At 35.7% G+C, this 19,946-nt stretch overlaps 1 protein-coding gene across 1 annotated transcript in view; it reads right to left on the reverse strand.

Moving 5' to 3' along the window:
• The window catches only part of LOC110293057 (selection and upkeep of intraepithelial T-cells protein 2), a 33,610-nt gene that overhangs the window by 615 nt on the left and 13,049 nt on the right, over nt 1-19,946 (reverse strand). The window contains 3 exon segments of the mRNA XM_021160823.2: nt 1,891-2,013; nt 6,221-6,328; nt 11,972-12,079. Coding sequence (XP_021016482.2) covers nt 1,891-2,013; nt 6,221-6,328; nt 11,972-12,079 — 339 coding nt within the window.

The following is a 19,946-nucleotide window of genomic DNA, read 5'->3' on the forward strand; positions in this document are numbered from 1 at the left end:
TAAGATACAATCAATATATTACTATACTCCAGCATGCAAAATATTGACAAGAATTTTATCTCACTTTTCATGGGTTCTCTTCACATTGCCTATATTTTGCTTCCAATTATCAACAACTATGGTTCCTTGTTTGGGAAACCAGAGATTGAATTTAACAGTAACTTGTATAAAGTTGTAGAACTGTTATTCTGATAATTTTTCTCCTCTGTATCTTAACAAATATTTCAATAATTTTATGAAACCCTTGTCTCAGAGAATTGAGGAGAAACTATGTTTATTTCACTCTCTTATTTATGGCTGTGATCCCTGCGGTAAGAAAAACTAACTTCTATCCATTGCTTCTATTCAATAGAGTTTTCCTACCTCCTCTGAGGGTCCAGGCCCTCACACTGGGTTCCAGATATGGGGGGTCTCTACTAACACCCAGGCCAGAAGACTATTGATTTGTATGAGATAAGAAGGTAATTTGGATCGACATGACTGAGTTCTCAAGGTTGGATCAAACTTTGTCTGACACCAGGTAGCCTACATATTTTATGCATGTGCAAGAACAGCTTAATTTGGAAAAATGTTTCTTGGAGATAATGTGGTCTATGTGCACAACAAAGCTTAAGACATGAAATTCTTGCTATGTACAACAGATATTTTCTATGAAAATAGGTTCTATATATTAACCAAAGAAGCATGGTCTAGGGGAAGATAGTAGTATGGTTGGACTGAGATAAATAGGCACACGAAAAGAACCAGAAAAAGCTAGATATAAAACTATCATAGTTTTATGTTTTGAAATCACGTAAATACTCCTAAAGGCTGGAACAGCAAAATTTATAAATTTGTATCCATGAAGGTGTTATCTTTGGGGGTGACTTTAAAAATTACTCACATCATAGGGGATATCACTACTGAAGAGGCCACATCCTGTAGCCAGGCAGGAATTCTACTGGAGAGTAACAGGGACACCAATCCACCCATAAAACTTTCAACCCAAAATTTATCCTATCTACAAGAAATGAAAGGTCAGGGGGATGGAGCAGAGGCCGAAAGAACTGCCAACCAATGACTAGGCCCAATTTGAGACTTATCCCATAAGCAAGCATCAATATCTGGCACTAATAATGGTACTATGGTTATGCTTGCAGACAGGCTTCTAGTGTGGTTGTCCTATGAGAGGCACCACCGAGCAGTAACTCAGACAGATGCAGAAACCTAATGCCAAATAGAGGATGGAGATCAGGGACACTTATGAGACAATAGGAGGTAGGATTGCAGGAGTGAGGCAATAGGAACTCCACAGGAAGAACTACAGAGTCAACTAATATGTACCTTTGGGGCTCTCAGAGACTGTATCACCAACCAAAGAATGTACATAGGGTGGACCTAAGTCTCCTCACACATATGTAACAGAGATGAAGCTTGGTTTAATGTTTGTAGCCTTTAAATTTTACTCTAAACTGTCATTGGTCAAATTTTAAGAAAAATCATAAAGTTTTTGCAAAAGCTCAATATTCAGAGGCTTTCCAGGGTGTATAGATTAAGTAACTGTGTGTGTGTGTGTGTGTGTGTGTGTGTGTGTGTGTCTGTGTGTGTGTGTCTGTGTATGTCTGTGTGTGTCTGTCTGTGTGTGTGTGTCTGTGTGTGTGTGTGTGCATGTGTGTTAGCATAATTATATAGTATGACCTTGGAGAGTCAGTAATCTGAGAGACATTCCCATATATACAAGTGAAATCCCCAATATACCCAAAATGAAGACGCCACATCTACCAACCATTACTCAACACAGTTCTTCATCTGGTTTTTCTTATAGTTACTAATGCAAAATGACCAGAATGGTCACCTTCTAGACATCTGTGCATTACTTTTCTGAGTTGCCACCATTGCCATCATATTTACCTTCTAATCTGAAGTAAATAAATGAAATGAGCTTGATGATAAACACTATCAGCACACACAGGATCACACTAATATCTTCAAGCCACAAAGTGTCCAATTCAAAATGTTGATCTGAAACTGGGACTGAGAAAAGAGGAAAGACTCAGGATAGTTGCAGACAATATAGGAACCATAGATTACACCTTGAAGGTAGGCTTTCTTTGCAGGTTTCTATCACTCCATACTTTCTACATGTACAAAAACAATAGAGAAGAAATTTGACCTACTTGATTTTGGGATGATCCTGTTTGTGTCAAGAGTTTATGAGAAGATGGTACCCTTTCTCCTCAAGCAGCATGACTCTTGCTCTTACTAATCAGTTTGAATATCACATAAGTATAGTATATTATTTATTTATTTATTTATTTTATTTAGTACTGAGGCTCCTCAGGAATTCAGGTCCACATAGAGTATAGTTGAACAGAACATTCTTAGATGATCAAGATCTCTGAAATGGAAGAATTTCTCCACTTCTCAAGCATCATATTCCCCGTGAAACATTCTCTTTCCACCCCCATTTTCCTTTCTGTCTTCTTATTCTAACTGCTATACATCTTCCCCAGTCCCCATCTGTAACATTCCCTCTCTCACCAATGGTGTCTGCTCAAGACACACTCATTGACAGTATAGATGTTTGTTAAGAGAAAAGTTTGAAAACTCCCGATCTACCCACAGACGTGCCTTTCATTGGAAGGCACAGAGATTCATTGAGTACATCTTTCTAAAAAACTTCCAGATGAGGAATAGTTTCTTGGTCCCTCCTCAGTCTAGATCTAAAGTGAAACTGCAAGAAATAGATTTACAGAATATAAAGAATATTCTATCATATAAAGATATAAAGAATATCCTATGAATACCATATGTGTCATCAACATTCTTTATGATAGAGCATGCTTTAGAATAAAGAAAGACCCTGGGCTCTGAGAGAGTTATTCATTTTTATGTTTGATAAATCACGGACAGCTGTGAGAAAACATGATTGGACTTAAGAACAGACACAGCAGTTGGTTTGTTTGGGGCTTCTCCTTTTTCTTTGTGATGTAGATCAGATTTCTTCTTAGATAAATTTCTTACCACCCACTACCAAAGGCAGACAAGAGAATGTCTGAATGTTCACCTCTTATAAACAAAGTTCTCATGTTTAGAACATACTATCCAGGTATCAGGAAAAAGAGGCACTAGGTTCCTGATACAATTTGGAAATGAGGAATCCTAGTTTTTGTCCTGTCTTGTGAGAAAATGAGAGAAGGAGAAAGAGAGGGAGGGTGGAAAGTACTCTCACTAAGGCTTTTATGGTCACCTTCAGTTATGAGTGCTAAAAGTGTTGAGGTACGAAATTTTGAATTATCATGCTCAGAAACTCAACAATGCCCACTGACCACCAGCTACTGCTTTATTCAGTGATAGAGCCACTAGTAAGCCAAACAGATGGAATTCTCTGCTATAAATCTTCCCCAAAAAGCTTAAAGTCTGTGGCAGGCTGGGTGTAAAGAGACAATAAAATGATTAAGTATTGGCAAGTGCATAAAGAAATGGATATTCTGGGATATTTTAGTGGGGTGTCAAATGAAGAATACATTGTACATTATATCCTCAACAAAAATTAGAATTATCATGTTATACAGAAACTCCATTTTTTGGACAAATACCCAGAAAATGGAGAATGCATTCTAGAATTGGTATTTGTAGATCTGTGTTCACAGAAACATCATGGCCAATAAAAATCAGATGCTTGAAATTATCAGAGTCTATAATCATACAAACAAAAGTCAAACATCATGATAAGTGATGATTTTCCCAGTTGTCTTATGAAATAAGAAATAAAATATTCGATATTTCTTCTATTTGTCAATGTGTTTATAATTTTTTCTAACCTATAAGTTTAGTTTTCATATGTATAGCAGGCCCCAATTGTAAAGCAGAGAGACATTATTTTTATTAGTTTATTAGTTTTATGACAAAGCTATTTGATATTAAATTACCACAGTACCCATTTTCTACTTTATAGTTTTGTGACATTAAATACATTCATATTATACAACTTCCATCACCAGTCATCTCTGTAAATGCTTTTACCTCCACAAATTAAATTCTGTACCCATCAAACAAAAAGTCCACCTCTTTTCTTACCTCTAGCTCTTGCAATTTCCATTCTACTGTCTATATATAAGGCCTGGGCTATTCAATGGCCTTATATAAATAAAATCACATCGTGTCTTTTCATGACTGGATTGTTCTACTGAGTATAATAAGACTCTAAAAGTTATTTATGCAGATAGGATATTGCCCAATTTGCAAGTAACTCATTTGTTTTAAGGCTGTTCATGTACTCATTTCACAGGAGAAAATAAATGAAAAACTTCACTAAAATGTTCAATTCAGCCTTGTGATTCTGCAGTATGATTGAGGATATAGCTCTGGCTTACAATAGTGTAGCAGTTCTCAACTCTTGTGGCATGACCAACAGGAAAATACATGGTTCAAGTGGTTTAGCAACACTTAGTTATAAATTTATTTTTGTTTCTACTTCATAATAGTAATTTTAGCACTTAGTGATGTCTTAGTCCATGAGTCCTGGAAAATATGTGTGATCCAATGGTCATGACTCATAAGTTGAGGACCTCTACAGTATATAGGACTACTTCATCTAATTATTCTGTGCATTCATAGTTAATTTCCATAAGACCTGAAGGATAGAAGTAAGGACAAGATATTTCAAATATGTTACTTTTTAAATTTTTTCATTATGATTACTGCCTCAAAAGTGAAAACAAAAAATGACTCTGCCTGTCTATGAACACCATGAAATCAAACAAAATTTTTTCAAAAAGTAGGTAATTTTGAGAAGAATGTCCTTTGCTTTGCATCAAAATCTAAAATAAGTATTGAATTTGAAATTATCTTTTCACAATGAAGATTTGCTTTAAAATTTTTATCTGAATCATTACTAAATTAAACTATTTAACTTTGACAATTATTATTTGAGCTAATTTTATTTTGTGAATATAATTATTTTGAATTCATTTTTGAAAGTTCATTTTAATTGAATATAATTTTTCATAATATATTCTGAAGACAAGTTTTTCCTCCTCCCCCAACTCTTCTCAGTTTCTCATCCCACTACCAATTCTAATCCATTTTACTCTCTGGCTTTAAAAAAGTTCATATATGATATAGTCTATAATGATCACACCCTCCCACCACAACTCCAGCATCCTCTGAGTTGTTCTCCAACCTATCTCCCTCCCAAATTCATGTCCTTGTTGGTTCGTTTACTTGTTTTTTGGTAAACCAATGAACTTATTGTGTTGCCCATTTGTAAGGTTTCAGGTTGTAAACTGAGGTATAGGTGCACAGGTTGTATTCATATTAATTGAGTTGTGTTTTCATTGCTGGGACATATTTGGGTTGGAGATTTACAGCAACACCCTTTCCTGATCCCTTCTCTGAAGCCTCCTGTCCCATCCCAAATCCTTCTGCTTCTATGAGCATGTACCCCTGCCCACTCACCCACTCCAGCTTCCCTGTCCTGGCATTCCCTTTCACTGGGGCATTGAGCCTTTACAGGAACAAAGACCTCTTCTCCCAATCATGCCCAACAAGGTCATCCTCTGCTACATATATGGCTGGAGCCATGGGTCCCTCTAAATGTTCTCCTTGGTTCGTGGTTTAGACCCTGGGAACTCTGGTTGGTTGTGTATGGCCATACCGCACTGAACTCTCTGTATTTCCTCTGACTGCTCTTCTAGAGGACTGATATTCCACATGGTGGCTAGGACCCGTTTTGAGGAATCTTACGCCATCTTCTGGCTCCCACAGGCACTACACATAATGGCAAAAAAATCCTATACACCTAAATAATATTTAAAATGACAAGAAGGTTAATGTATGAACTATTATCTCTTATATGTTAAATGTATAAAACATTTAGAGCAATTTATTAGGTGATGATGAATGTGAATTTGTGTGAAGAACACTATGAATTTAAAAAACAAATCTTTCTTTTAGAACAAGTATGATACAGTCTATACTGACCACCCCCTCCCACCACAACTCCAGCATCCTCCGAGTTCTTCAACATATCTCCCTCCAAATTAATTAACAGGATAATTAGCTAAGTCTATTATTAAGCCTGCAAAATTCAGGGCTCTGGGATCTAGATCTTATAGGTATGTTCTAATGCTTATTGTTCCTGAAGTTCAAGAAACAATCATTCTTCTTTTACTAAATGTCTTATTGGCCAGTTGGGAAAATACTTTAACAGGATGGAATCTTCCAGTTTCATACATACCTCTTTGTTTTAGATGCAAAATGAGCATTACTCCTGTAACTGCAATCACTGAAAACATGAGTACCATTATACTCTTTAACCAATGACATTTCCCCTCAGAGACGCTACCTTCAGAAAAAAAAAATAATAATGTTACAATCACGTGATGTTTCTACTCTACATTGGAAAAATAATCAAGAAATCAAGATCTTGTGTGTGTGTGTGTGTGTGTGTGTGTGTGTGTGAGTGTATGTGTGTGTATATGTGTATGTAGAGTACATTGTTAGTGGACAAGTGTAAGGGCTACTTTTTCATGCTGTCTTCTTATATTCATAGAAGAAGGGAAGATTTATTGTTAGAATATAAGAGGAAGGGAATAAAAGGGATACAAGCTTTTAAGGTGTTGCCCATTTGGGATTGAGATTAGGCCAGCCCAGTGAAAAGTGGCTAATGCTTCCTCTATTCCATCTCAATTTGTCATGAGTAGGCATTACTAAGAGCAAGAGACAGAGTTATATCTTACTTATTGTTTTTTCTAGGTTTTAAAAATACAGAAAAGAGGATAATTCTGAAGACATCTAAACTGCCTAATATACCCTAATTTACATAATGTGAGAATTTACTGCCATAGGTCGTTTGCATCCTTTGGCTAGAAAACTTTAGTCACTTGTTTGAAGGGAAATGCTACTTATATGCTTGTATTTATTGGTTTTCAGATGGGATTGGGGGGGGGGGAAGTACTAAAAGATGTGTTGTTCTGTGAGGAGATATTTCACTGGATTTCAAGGTTTCAAAAAAGATTTCCTCACTTTCCTCTCTGACTCTGTTTCTCTGTCCCTGTCTCCTGTCTCTTTCTGTGTCTCTTGCCTCTCTCTCTCTCTCTCTCTCTCTCTCTCTCTCTCTCTCTCTCTCTCTCTCTCTCTCTGTGTGTGTGTGCACGTGCATGCATGCATGCTCATATGCACACATATATGTACATATATCCTTGTGCTCATGCATGTGTGTTTATGTGTATGCCTTTCTCTTAATTGCAAATACTTATGTCAAAATCTTCGATAATACCAATAAAAAGAAAACTTCTGAAAAGTTTATATTTACAAGTGTTATCTAGCATAATCTAGCATAAAGAAAGTTGTGTAATTGTGGCTTTCAAAAGTATGATCCCACACCATGCCCCATAGCACAGGTTGAAACTGACGACTATTTCAATAATATAGCAGTGTTCAGAAGAGTAGTTAGAAACATAAAGGAAGAAACTCAAACTTCAGAGAAATGTAGAAACATTCAATTTCCAGATCATTAGTGAGTGGCCATAATACATTCATTGTAGGAGATCTGGAGATCTAGAGGATCTGAATGTGTTCTAGAAAGATAGACCTATGGCAAAAATATACATGAGTTTGAGAATACTAATTTTATTGGCATATATTCATCCCCACATATCATCCCCACATATAGTGATGAGTTTATTTAACATATTTTATTTAGATATACATTAATCATTGGCTATATTGCCACCCCACAATAAAATCCTTTTTACTTCATGATTCCTTTACTTCCCAGAGAATGATATTTTAGCATTAATATCATACATATTTTAACTGATTTTTTTGTATCTATGTAAACTCTACCATCCACAAATGTGGAAAATTGTGGTATTTGTATTTCTGAGTCTATCAGTTAAAATATTAATTACCTGGTTAGTTACATTCACTTTATGCCTTTCAAATGACAATTTTATTCTTGATAGCAAATAAAACTTCACCATCATTATAAATCACATTCTTATATATTTTTATGTACTCCTTTGTTTGCAAACATCAAAACTGATCTCACAGTGGTTGGCTATTTTAAGTAGTGCCTCAATAAATCAGGATGTACAATTATCTGTTATATACTGACAGAGTTTTGGGGAGCATCCACCCAGTACTAGTAACACTAGATATATCAAAGTTCTAATTTTTGGTTTATGACAGATATTGCTGTATGTTTTCTCATGGGGAGATATGAACAAACAATCCCAGATACAGCATCTACAATAGAACAAAAAACTATTCCACCCAAGTTCAGCTTGGTAGACCAATAAGTTCTGGAGTTACTTGGAAAAACTTGAATAACTCAAGGATAACTTTATAACTAAAAATTATCCTTCCCAGTGTAAATGGTGACTCATGAAAGTTGCTTCCTTAGAGCTCTTTGCTTAACATTCATCTTCCACTAAAATAATATTTTCCTCAGAAGTATTTGTAATGATTTTATGAACAATACTGAGAATGAGTATCATGAGATATCTAAGATGCATGATCTTTCTGATCCTTTTAAGTTTCCTTAGCTTCCTAAATGTTATGAGTCTTTGGTCACTCTCCAGGAAGAAATGTTTCAATTTAAAGGAAAGAACTACAGAACCCTCCACCCTTTCATCCAGTTCTTATATTCCTTTGATTCATTTTTAAGACCTTTTTTGAACTCTGAGATAGTTGTGTAGATGCATACTATTTTTACTTTATAGCTAAGAATTGAGTCACTATGTTATAACAAATGTCACTTTTGTTCAGGAGAATGGACTGCTAGCAATCTCCACAGAGATTGAAAAATTCAGATTTCCCTCTACATTCTAGTAGCAGAAGTACTCTTTGGGTAGAAACACAAGTGTTTTAAATGTGATATGTTGGGTACTCTAAAACTGTTTATCTAAACAAAAGTAGTCTCTATTGGATCTCCTGGCACAATGAAAGCCAGGACTCAGGGAGGGAACTTTCAGTTTTCTCCTATCCTGATTTTTTGATATTATGTAGACAAATGGTGGAATATAATTAGCAACATGTTTTTATCATCTAGTTTCAGCAAAACTAACAGCAGCAGAAATATTCTTGTGGTTTGTGAGATGATGGGCTTTCCTTGGCCTCAGAGACTTTCTAGAGAGTTAGTGCCTCCATTCATTAAGCTAGGGCTACAAAGAGAAACCCTGTCTCGGAAAAAAAAATTCATTTAATATCCATTTGGATCCTTGCAGAATCTCTCTTGTTGGTTTTTACTTACATATGTTGTCTTGACAAACACTCCCTAATTGTTTTCACACATACTTTCAAATCTATGACATTTATGAGTTAGCATTACATAATGAACTATATTTTACATGGGGTGGACAGGATCTTTGAAGACTCACTACTATCCACTTCAAGCAAGAGTCAATTGGTTTTGTAAGGATGAAAGAACACTAATAAAGAAACATGAACAAGAACTAATATTGCATTAAAAGATCTCATTCTTTATATCAATGATATGACTATAAAAATCCATATTGGTACAGGTACATGAATATGAAAGACTACTCATGTAGCCACCTACAATCCAATCATATTCTATAATCCATCTGGCCTTCACAGTCTCAGATGCTACTATGTCCCTATGGCTGTGTCATATTGTGCTGCTTGTTCTGGCTCAGACCTAAGGAGGAATAGGGTAATATTTAGCCTGCTCTGCCTACCACTGCAGTTTGCTCTGTGGTTCTGACCAGCTCTGATCTAACACCAAAACCTCTTTCCTTTATTAGTCATATCTGGTTATTGAAAGATGATAGATAAAAATCTTCACTTCCAGAGTAGTTATTTTCAGGGAAGAAATATCATATAATCTGCTAGGAGATAATAACCTATCTCTATAAAAAGCTCAATAATTTCCTTATGTTCTTTTTAACATTTATGCCGTTCATTAACTCTTTCTAAGGTGTTAAAGCCTGCTAGAAGTTTACTGATATATAATATTCTGTATTTGGGTGAAAAGATCCCCTAGCATCCCAGATGTCCCATTTGTCTTTGAGTGAACCTAGCAGACCCTTTTATCTAAATTACCCTCTAATTATTCCATCTTAATTACATTTGATTTTTAACAACCTAATCTAAATAACAATGTAAGTCATTCAGATCTGTCAAAGTCTCTTCTATTTCACAAAGGTCACATCCACCACCATGGGGCTCAGGAAAGCTACAAAAATGACATACCAGGAAGTGATTTTTTCCCTTGAGTTTCTATAAACAGATTCTAGCTAGCCTGCAAATCTGGGCACTGACCACATCTTGTTTAACAATATTCCTTGGTGATGACTATTTTTTTTTAATTTTCTTCCTGTCCCTAATAATTATGAGAACCTTGGCTGGAGAAAGTTAAGTGTTTAAAGCATTTCTCGAGAGTCTGTCCATCCAGACTGCTGTCCTTGTATTGCCTCAGGTTATACAGAATTGATAGTTAAATAACTGTTTTTCCAGTTCTGTGATACCGACATTCTCCCATCTGTTCCCATGACCCACAAAATCCATGTCCTGAGAAATTCGCTGTTTATCTTAAAATCTTCCCAATTTTAAGCAGCCCAGATTGAGGATATTCTATAAATATTGTTTGGATGCCTATCATTGCCTATCTTTTCCTGATGTAAAAAATCATGGATGATGGGTATATTCTATCAGTTACCTCATGTGTTTCCTCTATATATCTATATCAATATCTACATGGTAGCTATAGATCTATATGTGTGTATGTGTGTATATGTGTATAGGTGTACCTGTATGTATTTATAACTTAGAACAGTGGGTTCTAAGTTTTCTGTTTTAAAGGAGATCTCCTTACCAAAGATCCAACTTCTTCAATCACCAGCTGTGAGAAGTGTTAAGTTCAGATCTCCTCATCTTTCTTTGGTTTATCTTTTACTGTCAAATCTGAGAGTAGTGTGAAGGATAGCAACTTCCCTGTCTTTTTATATCATCATCCTCCACTCATGTGGGAAAATTCTTTCCAGGTAGGCAGATAAGCCTCAGTTTCATGCATTATCACCCAAGGAATAGACAAGTGACTGCTTACAGAGCTTTCTTATGATTTTCTGTAGTATCAGATACTTTTAGAGATTGCAATATATAGTTAACCAGGCATTTGGGGCTCATCTCCATAAGCCCGGGAAACACAGCACATTTACCAATGAGGCATTCCACCTGATGCAATGTAAAGAAAAATTTCCACACTAAGGCTGTCTTTCCCAGATGATAATCTACTCTCAGATAGCTAAGGCTTGGTTCCATAATTCATATCTCATCTCAAAGAACATGCAAGTCTAACTAAAGAAAATAGGTTCAAAATTCCATATCTCATAGGAAAAGATATAGATATGGAGTTTGGCTTGTATAGATACCTTATCCTCAGATTGGCTGTTCAGACTCACATTGACCATTGCATAGTGTAGGTAACCACTCTTCCCCAACTTTTTCTGGCTTGACAAAACAAAACTAAACAATTAAAAAAAAAAGAACAATCAAAGAAGTAGTTTATTCACTTCAACAGTGTACCCATAAAGAAGAATCAATGATTCTATCTAAGTCTACATTAGTGAACCAATGAGCTTATTTTGGATTACTTACAATATCCTAAGTGACAAGTTATTTACTTTATCCTTTATAATTCAAAGATAAATCCCTATATTTCTAAAGTTCTCACTCGAGCATGGGTGATGAGATACCCAAGTCACTTTTCACTGCTCTCTAATCACCATAGGTAAAAGTGTTTTCAACGTGATTAAAGTAATGGCAATGCCAGCTTTTGTAAACAGCATTGTCAGAAGCTTCATCTGCAAAAGCAGAGGATGTAGGACCAAAAATTGATAAGGACATATATAACATGTGACCCAAGAGTTTTGAACTGAAAAAACTGGTTTGGAAAGTAATGATTGATTAGCATTAGCAACTTCCCCTCCTTCCACTTATGGTCCCCACACTCAAGCCTACTTACCATATAAGAGACGTTGCTGAACATAATAAGTCATGCAGAAGGCTATCATCATGAATCCTATTGTAGTCAGAATCATTATCCAAACAATTTTCCATGAAAATAGTTCACCTGAAATATTTAGTCATAAATCTTATTACTGAGAAAAATTGGCTTGGTCATACCTCGTTTGGAATGGTGATTTGTTTGAATATTGCTATAATTTAATAGCCTACCTTCCTAGAATATCAGGCCTAGGCAAGTATGAAGGGTCAATTTCAATGGGGAGAAAAAGGGCAAGACAGGAACCGAGAGAAAATAAAACAGGTAAGATTTATTGTAGTGCTAACACAAAAGTATGTGGAGGTCATGTCTCTCATTACTTCCCATCATCTATCCTGACTCATAAGCTCACTGGGTGGAAAGAAAGTGACTTTTCAACTCTTTTGAAGTTATCAAGATCTAAATCTTCTCTAATGCTCAGATGTAGGCTTCCAAGTGTCATTTAAAAGTCAGTCCATCTCAGTGCTGTAGTACACATGTTTGAAGTGTCACCATATATGCACTGACTAAATTTAATGTGCTCATCGAATCAGGAAATACAGATTTTGAATATATCTAGATACTAAGGTTGGTGTAAGTTTTTTTATATGATCTTCATATAAATTTTTATATCTTTCTTCCAAGATAAAAATTCTACACTATCTAAAACAAGTCATTATATCTATCAGGAGGTTGTTTTCAGACTGCTAAGAATTCTCCTACACCATTTTGAATATTTGTTTGTTGTGAAATAAATTTGTATTTAGCTGTTACATTCATACACATAATTTCCAGGAATTAGTTCCTTTCCTTGATAAACACTTATGCCTGGTAACCCAGTGAGTTCAAACTGGAATTTTGTCAGTTTGCCATCCAGTGAGTCAGTAACAAATTCCTACATGATTAAATTTGATTGTGATCTTTGTCATCCTACTTGATTCCTCATTATGTTCAATGAATGGAACACATGCCTAAATGTTTCCTTAAAACTACAAATTTTAATCTATGTGTTAATTACAATTACTTTAAACATGTTCTTTAGAGTCCATAAATATTTAACAAAAATACTACATCATCTTTTTTTTAACTCAATGAAATTGAAAATACATTACCAAATACATTAGATTTTTCTTTTCTCATTTGTATATAAATATATGTGTTCAATGGATTATGTAAACACACATTCACACAAATACATCTTTCAACCAAATCTGTGGCTGTAATTATTTAAGTCTCTTCTAGAAAATAGCTGGATAATTTCATGGATACATCCAATACTGATTCATACTTTCAACACACCATTTTGGTTTTATTAATTCCTTTAAAGAATCAACTTTTGTTTGCTTAATTACATTGAGGCATTCTGTATTTAAAGAAGTTGGACATGTTAGTATATAAAATCACTAAAAATTTATATTTAGGAAAGTATACAGATATAAAAAATAGCATAACATTACAGTTGCATAATATGTAAAAAAAATAAAGAACTAATAAAAAAGGCAACAGAGTTAAAGGGTAAGAAAAAAGATATTCCCAGGTGCATGAATGCAGGTGGGATATATGCTTCAGGTTCTCAAGGTAATAGTTGTTAGAAAGTGAGACTTGAATATGGAACTGAAAGAGATAAGAAAAGTTAATTGAACTTAAAATATGCTGTAAAAGGACAGCTGGCAGAAAAATTGGAAGGCAGGGGTTATTCATATAGCTGTTTGCGTAGATGAGATAGAGAAGAACACTAGGAGGTGAAATCTTTAAAGTAACAGGGACACAGATAATAAAAAGGAATATGTTTAATTATATCTAAATATGGAGCACTTTTAGAGTATTTAACACATGATATTTTCAGTAAATCACCCTATCTTTATGTTCAGGATATACAATCATTAGCTAGATCAGAAACAAGAGAGATAGGGTGGTATTTATACACATAATTCAGACTTAGATAACAATGAAAAGATGGCAAGAGCTGATGAGGAAGGAGAATCTAGTTATTAACATGATGATTTTGTTACTCTGGCTCCCTCTTCCTAAATTGTTGGATTGCATATTTTCCATAATTGCAGGACTGCACCAAGCACAGAATGGCCTCAATCCCTCATATGTAGGAAACTGCTTGTTAAGAAGAAGATACAGTGTGTTGTGCAAAACTTCTTATCTCCAGCTTTTGTTTATTCCTGTCTATATATTATATTTTTTTAATTTATTTTTATTAGGTATTTTCCTCATTTACATTTTCAATGTTATCCCAAAAGTCCCCCATACCCACCCCCCCAATCCCCTACCCACCCACTCCCCCTTTTTGGCCCTGGGGTTCCCCTGTACTGGGGCATATAAAGTTTGCAAGTCCAATGGGCCTTTCTTTGCAGTGATGGCCGACTAGGCCATCTTTTGATACATATGCAGCTAGAGACAAGAGCTCCAGGGTACTGGTTAGTTCATATTGTTGTTCCACCTATAGGGTTGCAGTTCCCTTTAGCTCCTTGGGTAATTTCTCTAGCTCCTCCATTGGGGGCCGTGTGATCCATCCAATAGCTGACTGTGATCATCCACTTCTGTGTTTGCTATGCCCCGGCATAGTCTCACAAGAGACAGCTATATCTGGGTCCTTTCAGCAAAATCTTGCTAGTGTATGCAATAGTGTCAGCGTTTGGAAGCTGATTATGGGATGGATCCCTGCATATGGCAATCACTAGATGGTCCATCCTTTCGTCACAGCTCCAAATTTTGTCTCTGTAACTCCTTCCATGGGTGTTTTGTTCTCATTTCTAAGAAGGGACAAAGTGTCCACACTTTGATCTTCGTTCTTCTTGAATTTCATGCGTTTAGCAAATTGTATCCAGACAACCAGCCACCTTCCTGGTCAGAGCACAGGTGTCCGCCCGGCCTGAGAGGCTTCTGCCTCAGGATATATATTATATTTTTATTGAATTGCTTTTTTTCTGTTTTTTTAGATATTTTTTATTTACATTTCAAATGTTATCCCCTTTCCTAGTTTGCCCTCTGAAAATGCCCAATCCCCTCCCCCTACCCCCCAACCCACACAATCCTGCTTCCTGGCCCTGGCATTCCCCTACACTGGGGCATAGAGCCTTCACAGGACCAAGGGCCTCTCCTCCCATTGATGACTGCCTAGGCCATACTCTGCTCCATATGCAACTATAAGCATGAGTTCCACCATGTGTTTTCTTTGATTGGTGGTTTAGTCCCAGGGAGCTCTGGGGGCACTGGTTAGTTCATACTCTTGTTCCTCCTATGGTGTTGCAAATGCCTTAGCTCCTTGTGTAATTTCTCTAGCTCCTTCATTGGGGACCCTGTGCTCCATTCAATGGATGACTGTGGACATCCACTTTTGTATTTTCCAGGCACTGGCAGAGCCTCTCAGGAGACAGATATATCAGGTTCCTGTCAGCAAAATCTTGTTGGCATCTGTAATAGTGTCTGGGTTTGGTGGTTGTTTATGGGATGGATCCCCAGGTGAGGCAGTCTCTGGATGGTCATTCCTTCAGTCTCTACTCTAATCTTTGTCTCTGTAACTCCTTCCATGGGTATTTGTTCCCCCTTCTAAGAAGGATCGAAGTGTCCACGCTTTGGTCTTCCTTCTTCTTCAGTTTCATGTGTTTCTCAAATTGTATCTTGGGTATTCTGAGCATCTGGTATAATATCCACTCATCAGTGAGTGCATATAATGTGTGTTCTTTTGTTATTGGGTTACCTCACTTAGGATGATATCCTCCAGATCCATCAATTTGTCTAGAAATTTCATAAATTCATGGGTTTTAAAAGCTGTGCAGTACTCCATTGTGTAAATGTATCACATTTTATGTATCCATTCCTCTGTTGAGGGACATGTGGGTTCTTTCCAGCTGCTAGCTATTATAAATAAAACTATATGAATTTAGTGGAACATGTGTCCTTATTACAAGTTGTAAAATTGTCTGGGTATATGTCCAGGAGAGACATTGCTGGATATTTTGGTAATACTCTGTCCAGTTTTCTGAGGAACCACCAAACTGATTTCCATAGTGATTGTACCAGTTTTCAATCCTACCAGGAATGGAGGAGTGTTCCTCTTTCTCCACATCCTCACCAGTATTTGCTTTCACCTGATTTTTTTTTTTTATCTTAGCCATTCTGATTCATGTGAGATGGAATCTCAGGGTTGTTTTGATTTGCATTTCCCTGATAGTTAGGGATGCTGAACAATTTTTTAGGTGCTTCTCAGCCATTTGTTATTCTTCAGTTGAGAATTCTTTGTTTAGTGTTGTACACCATTATATAAAAGGGTTATTGGATTGTCTGGATTCCAACTTCTTAATATATATATATATATATATATATATATATATATATATATATATATATATTATATATATATTATATATATAATATATATATATATATATATATATATATATTGATTGGTGGTTGATCAATGGATCAACTCACATTCTTCTACCAATGTCCACAGTCATCCATTGAATGGAGCACAGGGTCCCCAATGAAGGAGCTAGAGAAATTACACAAGGAGCTAAGGCATTTGCAACACCATAGGAGGAACAAGAGTATGAACTAACCAGTGCCCCCAGAGCTCCCTGGGACTAAACCACCAATCAATATACTCCCTGGGACTAAACCACCAATCAATATATATATTGAATATTAGTCCCCTATCAGATTTAGGATTGGTAAAGAACTTTTCTCAATCTGTTGGTTGCCGATTTATCCTATTGACAGTGTTCTTTCCTTTACAGAAGCTTTGCAATTTTATGAGGTTCCATTTGTTGATTCTTGATCTTACAGCTCAAGTCATTGGTGGTCGGTTCCAGAATTTTTCCCCTGTGCCCATATGTTTGAGGCTCTTCCCTACTTTCTCCTCTATAAGTTTCAGTGTCTCTAGTTTTCTGTGGAATTCCTTGATCCACTTGTACTTGAGCTTTGAACAAGGAGATAAGAATGGATCAACTCACATTCTTCTACAAGCAAACTGACAGCTGAGCCAGCACCATTTGTTGAAAATGCTGTCTTTTTTCCATGGGATTGGTTAGCTGCTTTGTTAAAGATCAATTGACCATAGGGGTGTGGGTTCATTTCTTGGTCTTCAATTCTAGTCCATTAATCTACCTGTCTGCCACTGTACTAGTATGATGCAGTTTTTATCAAAATTGTCCTGTAGTACAGTTTGAGGTAAGAAATGAAGATTCCACCAGAGGTTCTTTTATTGTTCAGAATAGATTTTACTATCCTAGGTTTTTTTTGTTTTTGTTTTTGTTGTTGTTTTATTCCAGATGAATTTGCAAATTGCCCTTTCCAACTCTGTGAAGAATTGAGTTGGAATTTTGATGGAAATTGTATTGAATGTGTAGATTGCTTTCAGAAAGATAGCCATTTTTACTATATTAATCCTGCCAATCCATGAACATGAGAGATCTTTCCATCTTCTGAGATCTTCTTCAATTTCTTTTTTTCAGAGACTTGAAGTTCTTATCATACAGACCTTTCACTTCCTTTGTTAGAGTTACACCAGAGTATTTTATATTATTTCTGAATATTGTAAAGGATGTTGTTTCCCTTATTTCTTTCTCAGTCTGTTTATCCTTTGTATAAGGAAAGGCCACTGATTTGTTTTGAGTTAATTTTATATCCAGCTACTTTATTGAATTTGTTTATCAGGTTTAGGAGTTCTCTGGTAGAATTTTGGGGGTCACTTATACATACTATCACGTCATATGCAACTAATGATATTTTGACTTCATCCTTTCCAATTTGTATCTCTTTGATCTCCTTTTGTTCTCTAATTGCTCTGTGTAGGATTTCAAGTACTATATTGAATAGGTAGGGAGAGAGTGGGTAGCCATATCTAGTCCCTGATTTTAGTAGGACTGCTTCAAGTTTGTCTCTATTTTCATTGATGTTGTCAACTTGTTTGCTGTATATTGCTATTATTATGTTTAGGTATGGGCCTTGAATTCCTGATCTTTCCATGACTTTTATCATGAAGAGGTGTTGGATATTTTTCAAATGCTTTCTCAGTATCTAATGAGATGATCATGTGGTTTTTTTCCTTGATTTTGTTTGTATAGTGGATTACTTTGATGGATTTCCATATATTGAACCATTCCTGCATCTGTAGGATGAAGCCTACTTGATCATGATGGATGATAGTTTCGATGTGTTCTTGGATTCGGTTTGTGAGGATTTTATTGAGTATTTTTGCATCGATATTCATAAGGGAAATTGGTCTGAAGTTCTCTTTCTTTGTTGGCTCTTTGTGTAGTTTAGGTGTCAGAATAATGGTGGGGTCATAGACTCAATTGGGTAGAGTACCTTCTGCTTCTATTTTGTGGAATATTTTGAGGAGTTTTGGAATTAGGTCTTCTATGAAGGTCTGATAGAACTCTGCACTAAGCCCATCTGGTCTTGGGGCTTTTTTGGTTGGGAGACTATTAATGACTAATTCTATTTCTTTAGGGAATATAGAACTATTTAGATGGCTAATCTGACCCTGATTTAACTTTGGTACCTGGTGTCTGTCTAGAAAATTTTCCATTTCATCCAGGCTTTTCAGTTTAGTTGAATATAACCTTTTGTAGTAGGATCTGATGATTTTTTTGGATTTCCTCGGATTCTGTTGATATGTTTTCCTTTTCATTTCTGATTTTGTTAATTAGGATACTCTCTCTGTGCCTCCTAGTTAGTCTGGCTAAGAGTTTATCTCTCTTGTTGATTTTCTCCAAAAACCAGCTCTTGGTTTGCTTGATTCTTTATATAGTTCTTTGTGTTTCCACTTGGCTGGTTTCAGACCAGAGTTTGATTATTTCCTGCTGTCTACTCCTCTTGAGTGAATTTGCTTCCTTTTGTTCTAGAACTTTTAGGTGTGCTGTCAAGTTGCTAGTATATGCTCTCTACAATTTCTTTTTGGAGACACTTAGATCTATGAATTTTACTCTTAGGACTGTTTTCATTGTGTCCCATAAGTTTGGGTTTGTTGCGGCTTCATTTTCATTAAACTCTAAAGTCTTTCATTTCTTTCTTTATTTCTTCCTTGACCAAGTTATCATTGAGTAGACTGTTGTTCAGCTTCCACGTCAACGTTGGCTTTCTATTATTTATGTTGTTATTGAAGATCAGCCTTAGTCTATAGTGATCTGATAGAATTCATGGGATAATTTCAATATTTTTTGTACATGTTGAGGCCTGTTTTGTGACCTATTATATGGTCAGTTTTAGAGAAGGTTCCATGAGGTGCTGAGAAGAAGATATATCCTTTTGTTTTAAGATGAAATGTCCTATAGATATCTGTTACATCCATTTGTTTCTTAACTTTTGTTAATTTCACTATGTCTCTGTTTAGTTTCTGTTTACAGGATCTGTCCATTGATGAGAGTGGTGTGTCTCTCACTATATTTGTGTTTGGTGCAATGTGTGCTTTGAGCTTTATTAAAGTTTCTTTAATGAATGTTAAAGCCCTTGCATTTGGAGCATAGGTGTTCAGAATTGAGAGTTCATGTTGGTAGATTTTACTTTTGATGTGTATGAAATGCCCCTACTTGTCTTTTTTATAACTTTGGGTTCAAAGTCTATTTTAATCGGTATTAGAATGGCTACTCCAGCTTCTTTCTTGGGACCATTTGCTTGGGAAATTGTTTTCCAGCCTTTTATTCTGAGGTAGTTTCTGTCTTGAATTGCTTAAATATCTTTAATTTATTAAAAGTGTTTTCTCTAGTAAGTTTTTTAGTTATATATAAGCATGTTCTTCATTTCAATCATAATTCAATACATAATTTTTGGTTGAAAAAATAATTATTCTCTTGAATCCATGTTTTCACTTTTCTTTCCAATTATCACATTTTTATTTTATTAGTTATTTTATTTATTTGTGTTTTAAATGTTATTGCCCTTCCCAATTTCCCCTGGGGGGAAAAAAAATCCTATCCTTCTTCTACCCACTGAGTACCTT

Source organism: Mus caroli, unplaced genomic scaffold, assembly GCF_978045245.1.
Source record: "Mus caroli unplaced genomic scaffold, Mus_caroli_1 scaffold_6, whole genome shotgun sequence".
NCBI classification, from domain to species: domain Eukaryota; kingdom Metazoa; phylum Chordata; class Mammalia; order Rodentia; family Muridae; genus Mus; species Mus caroli.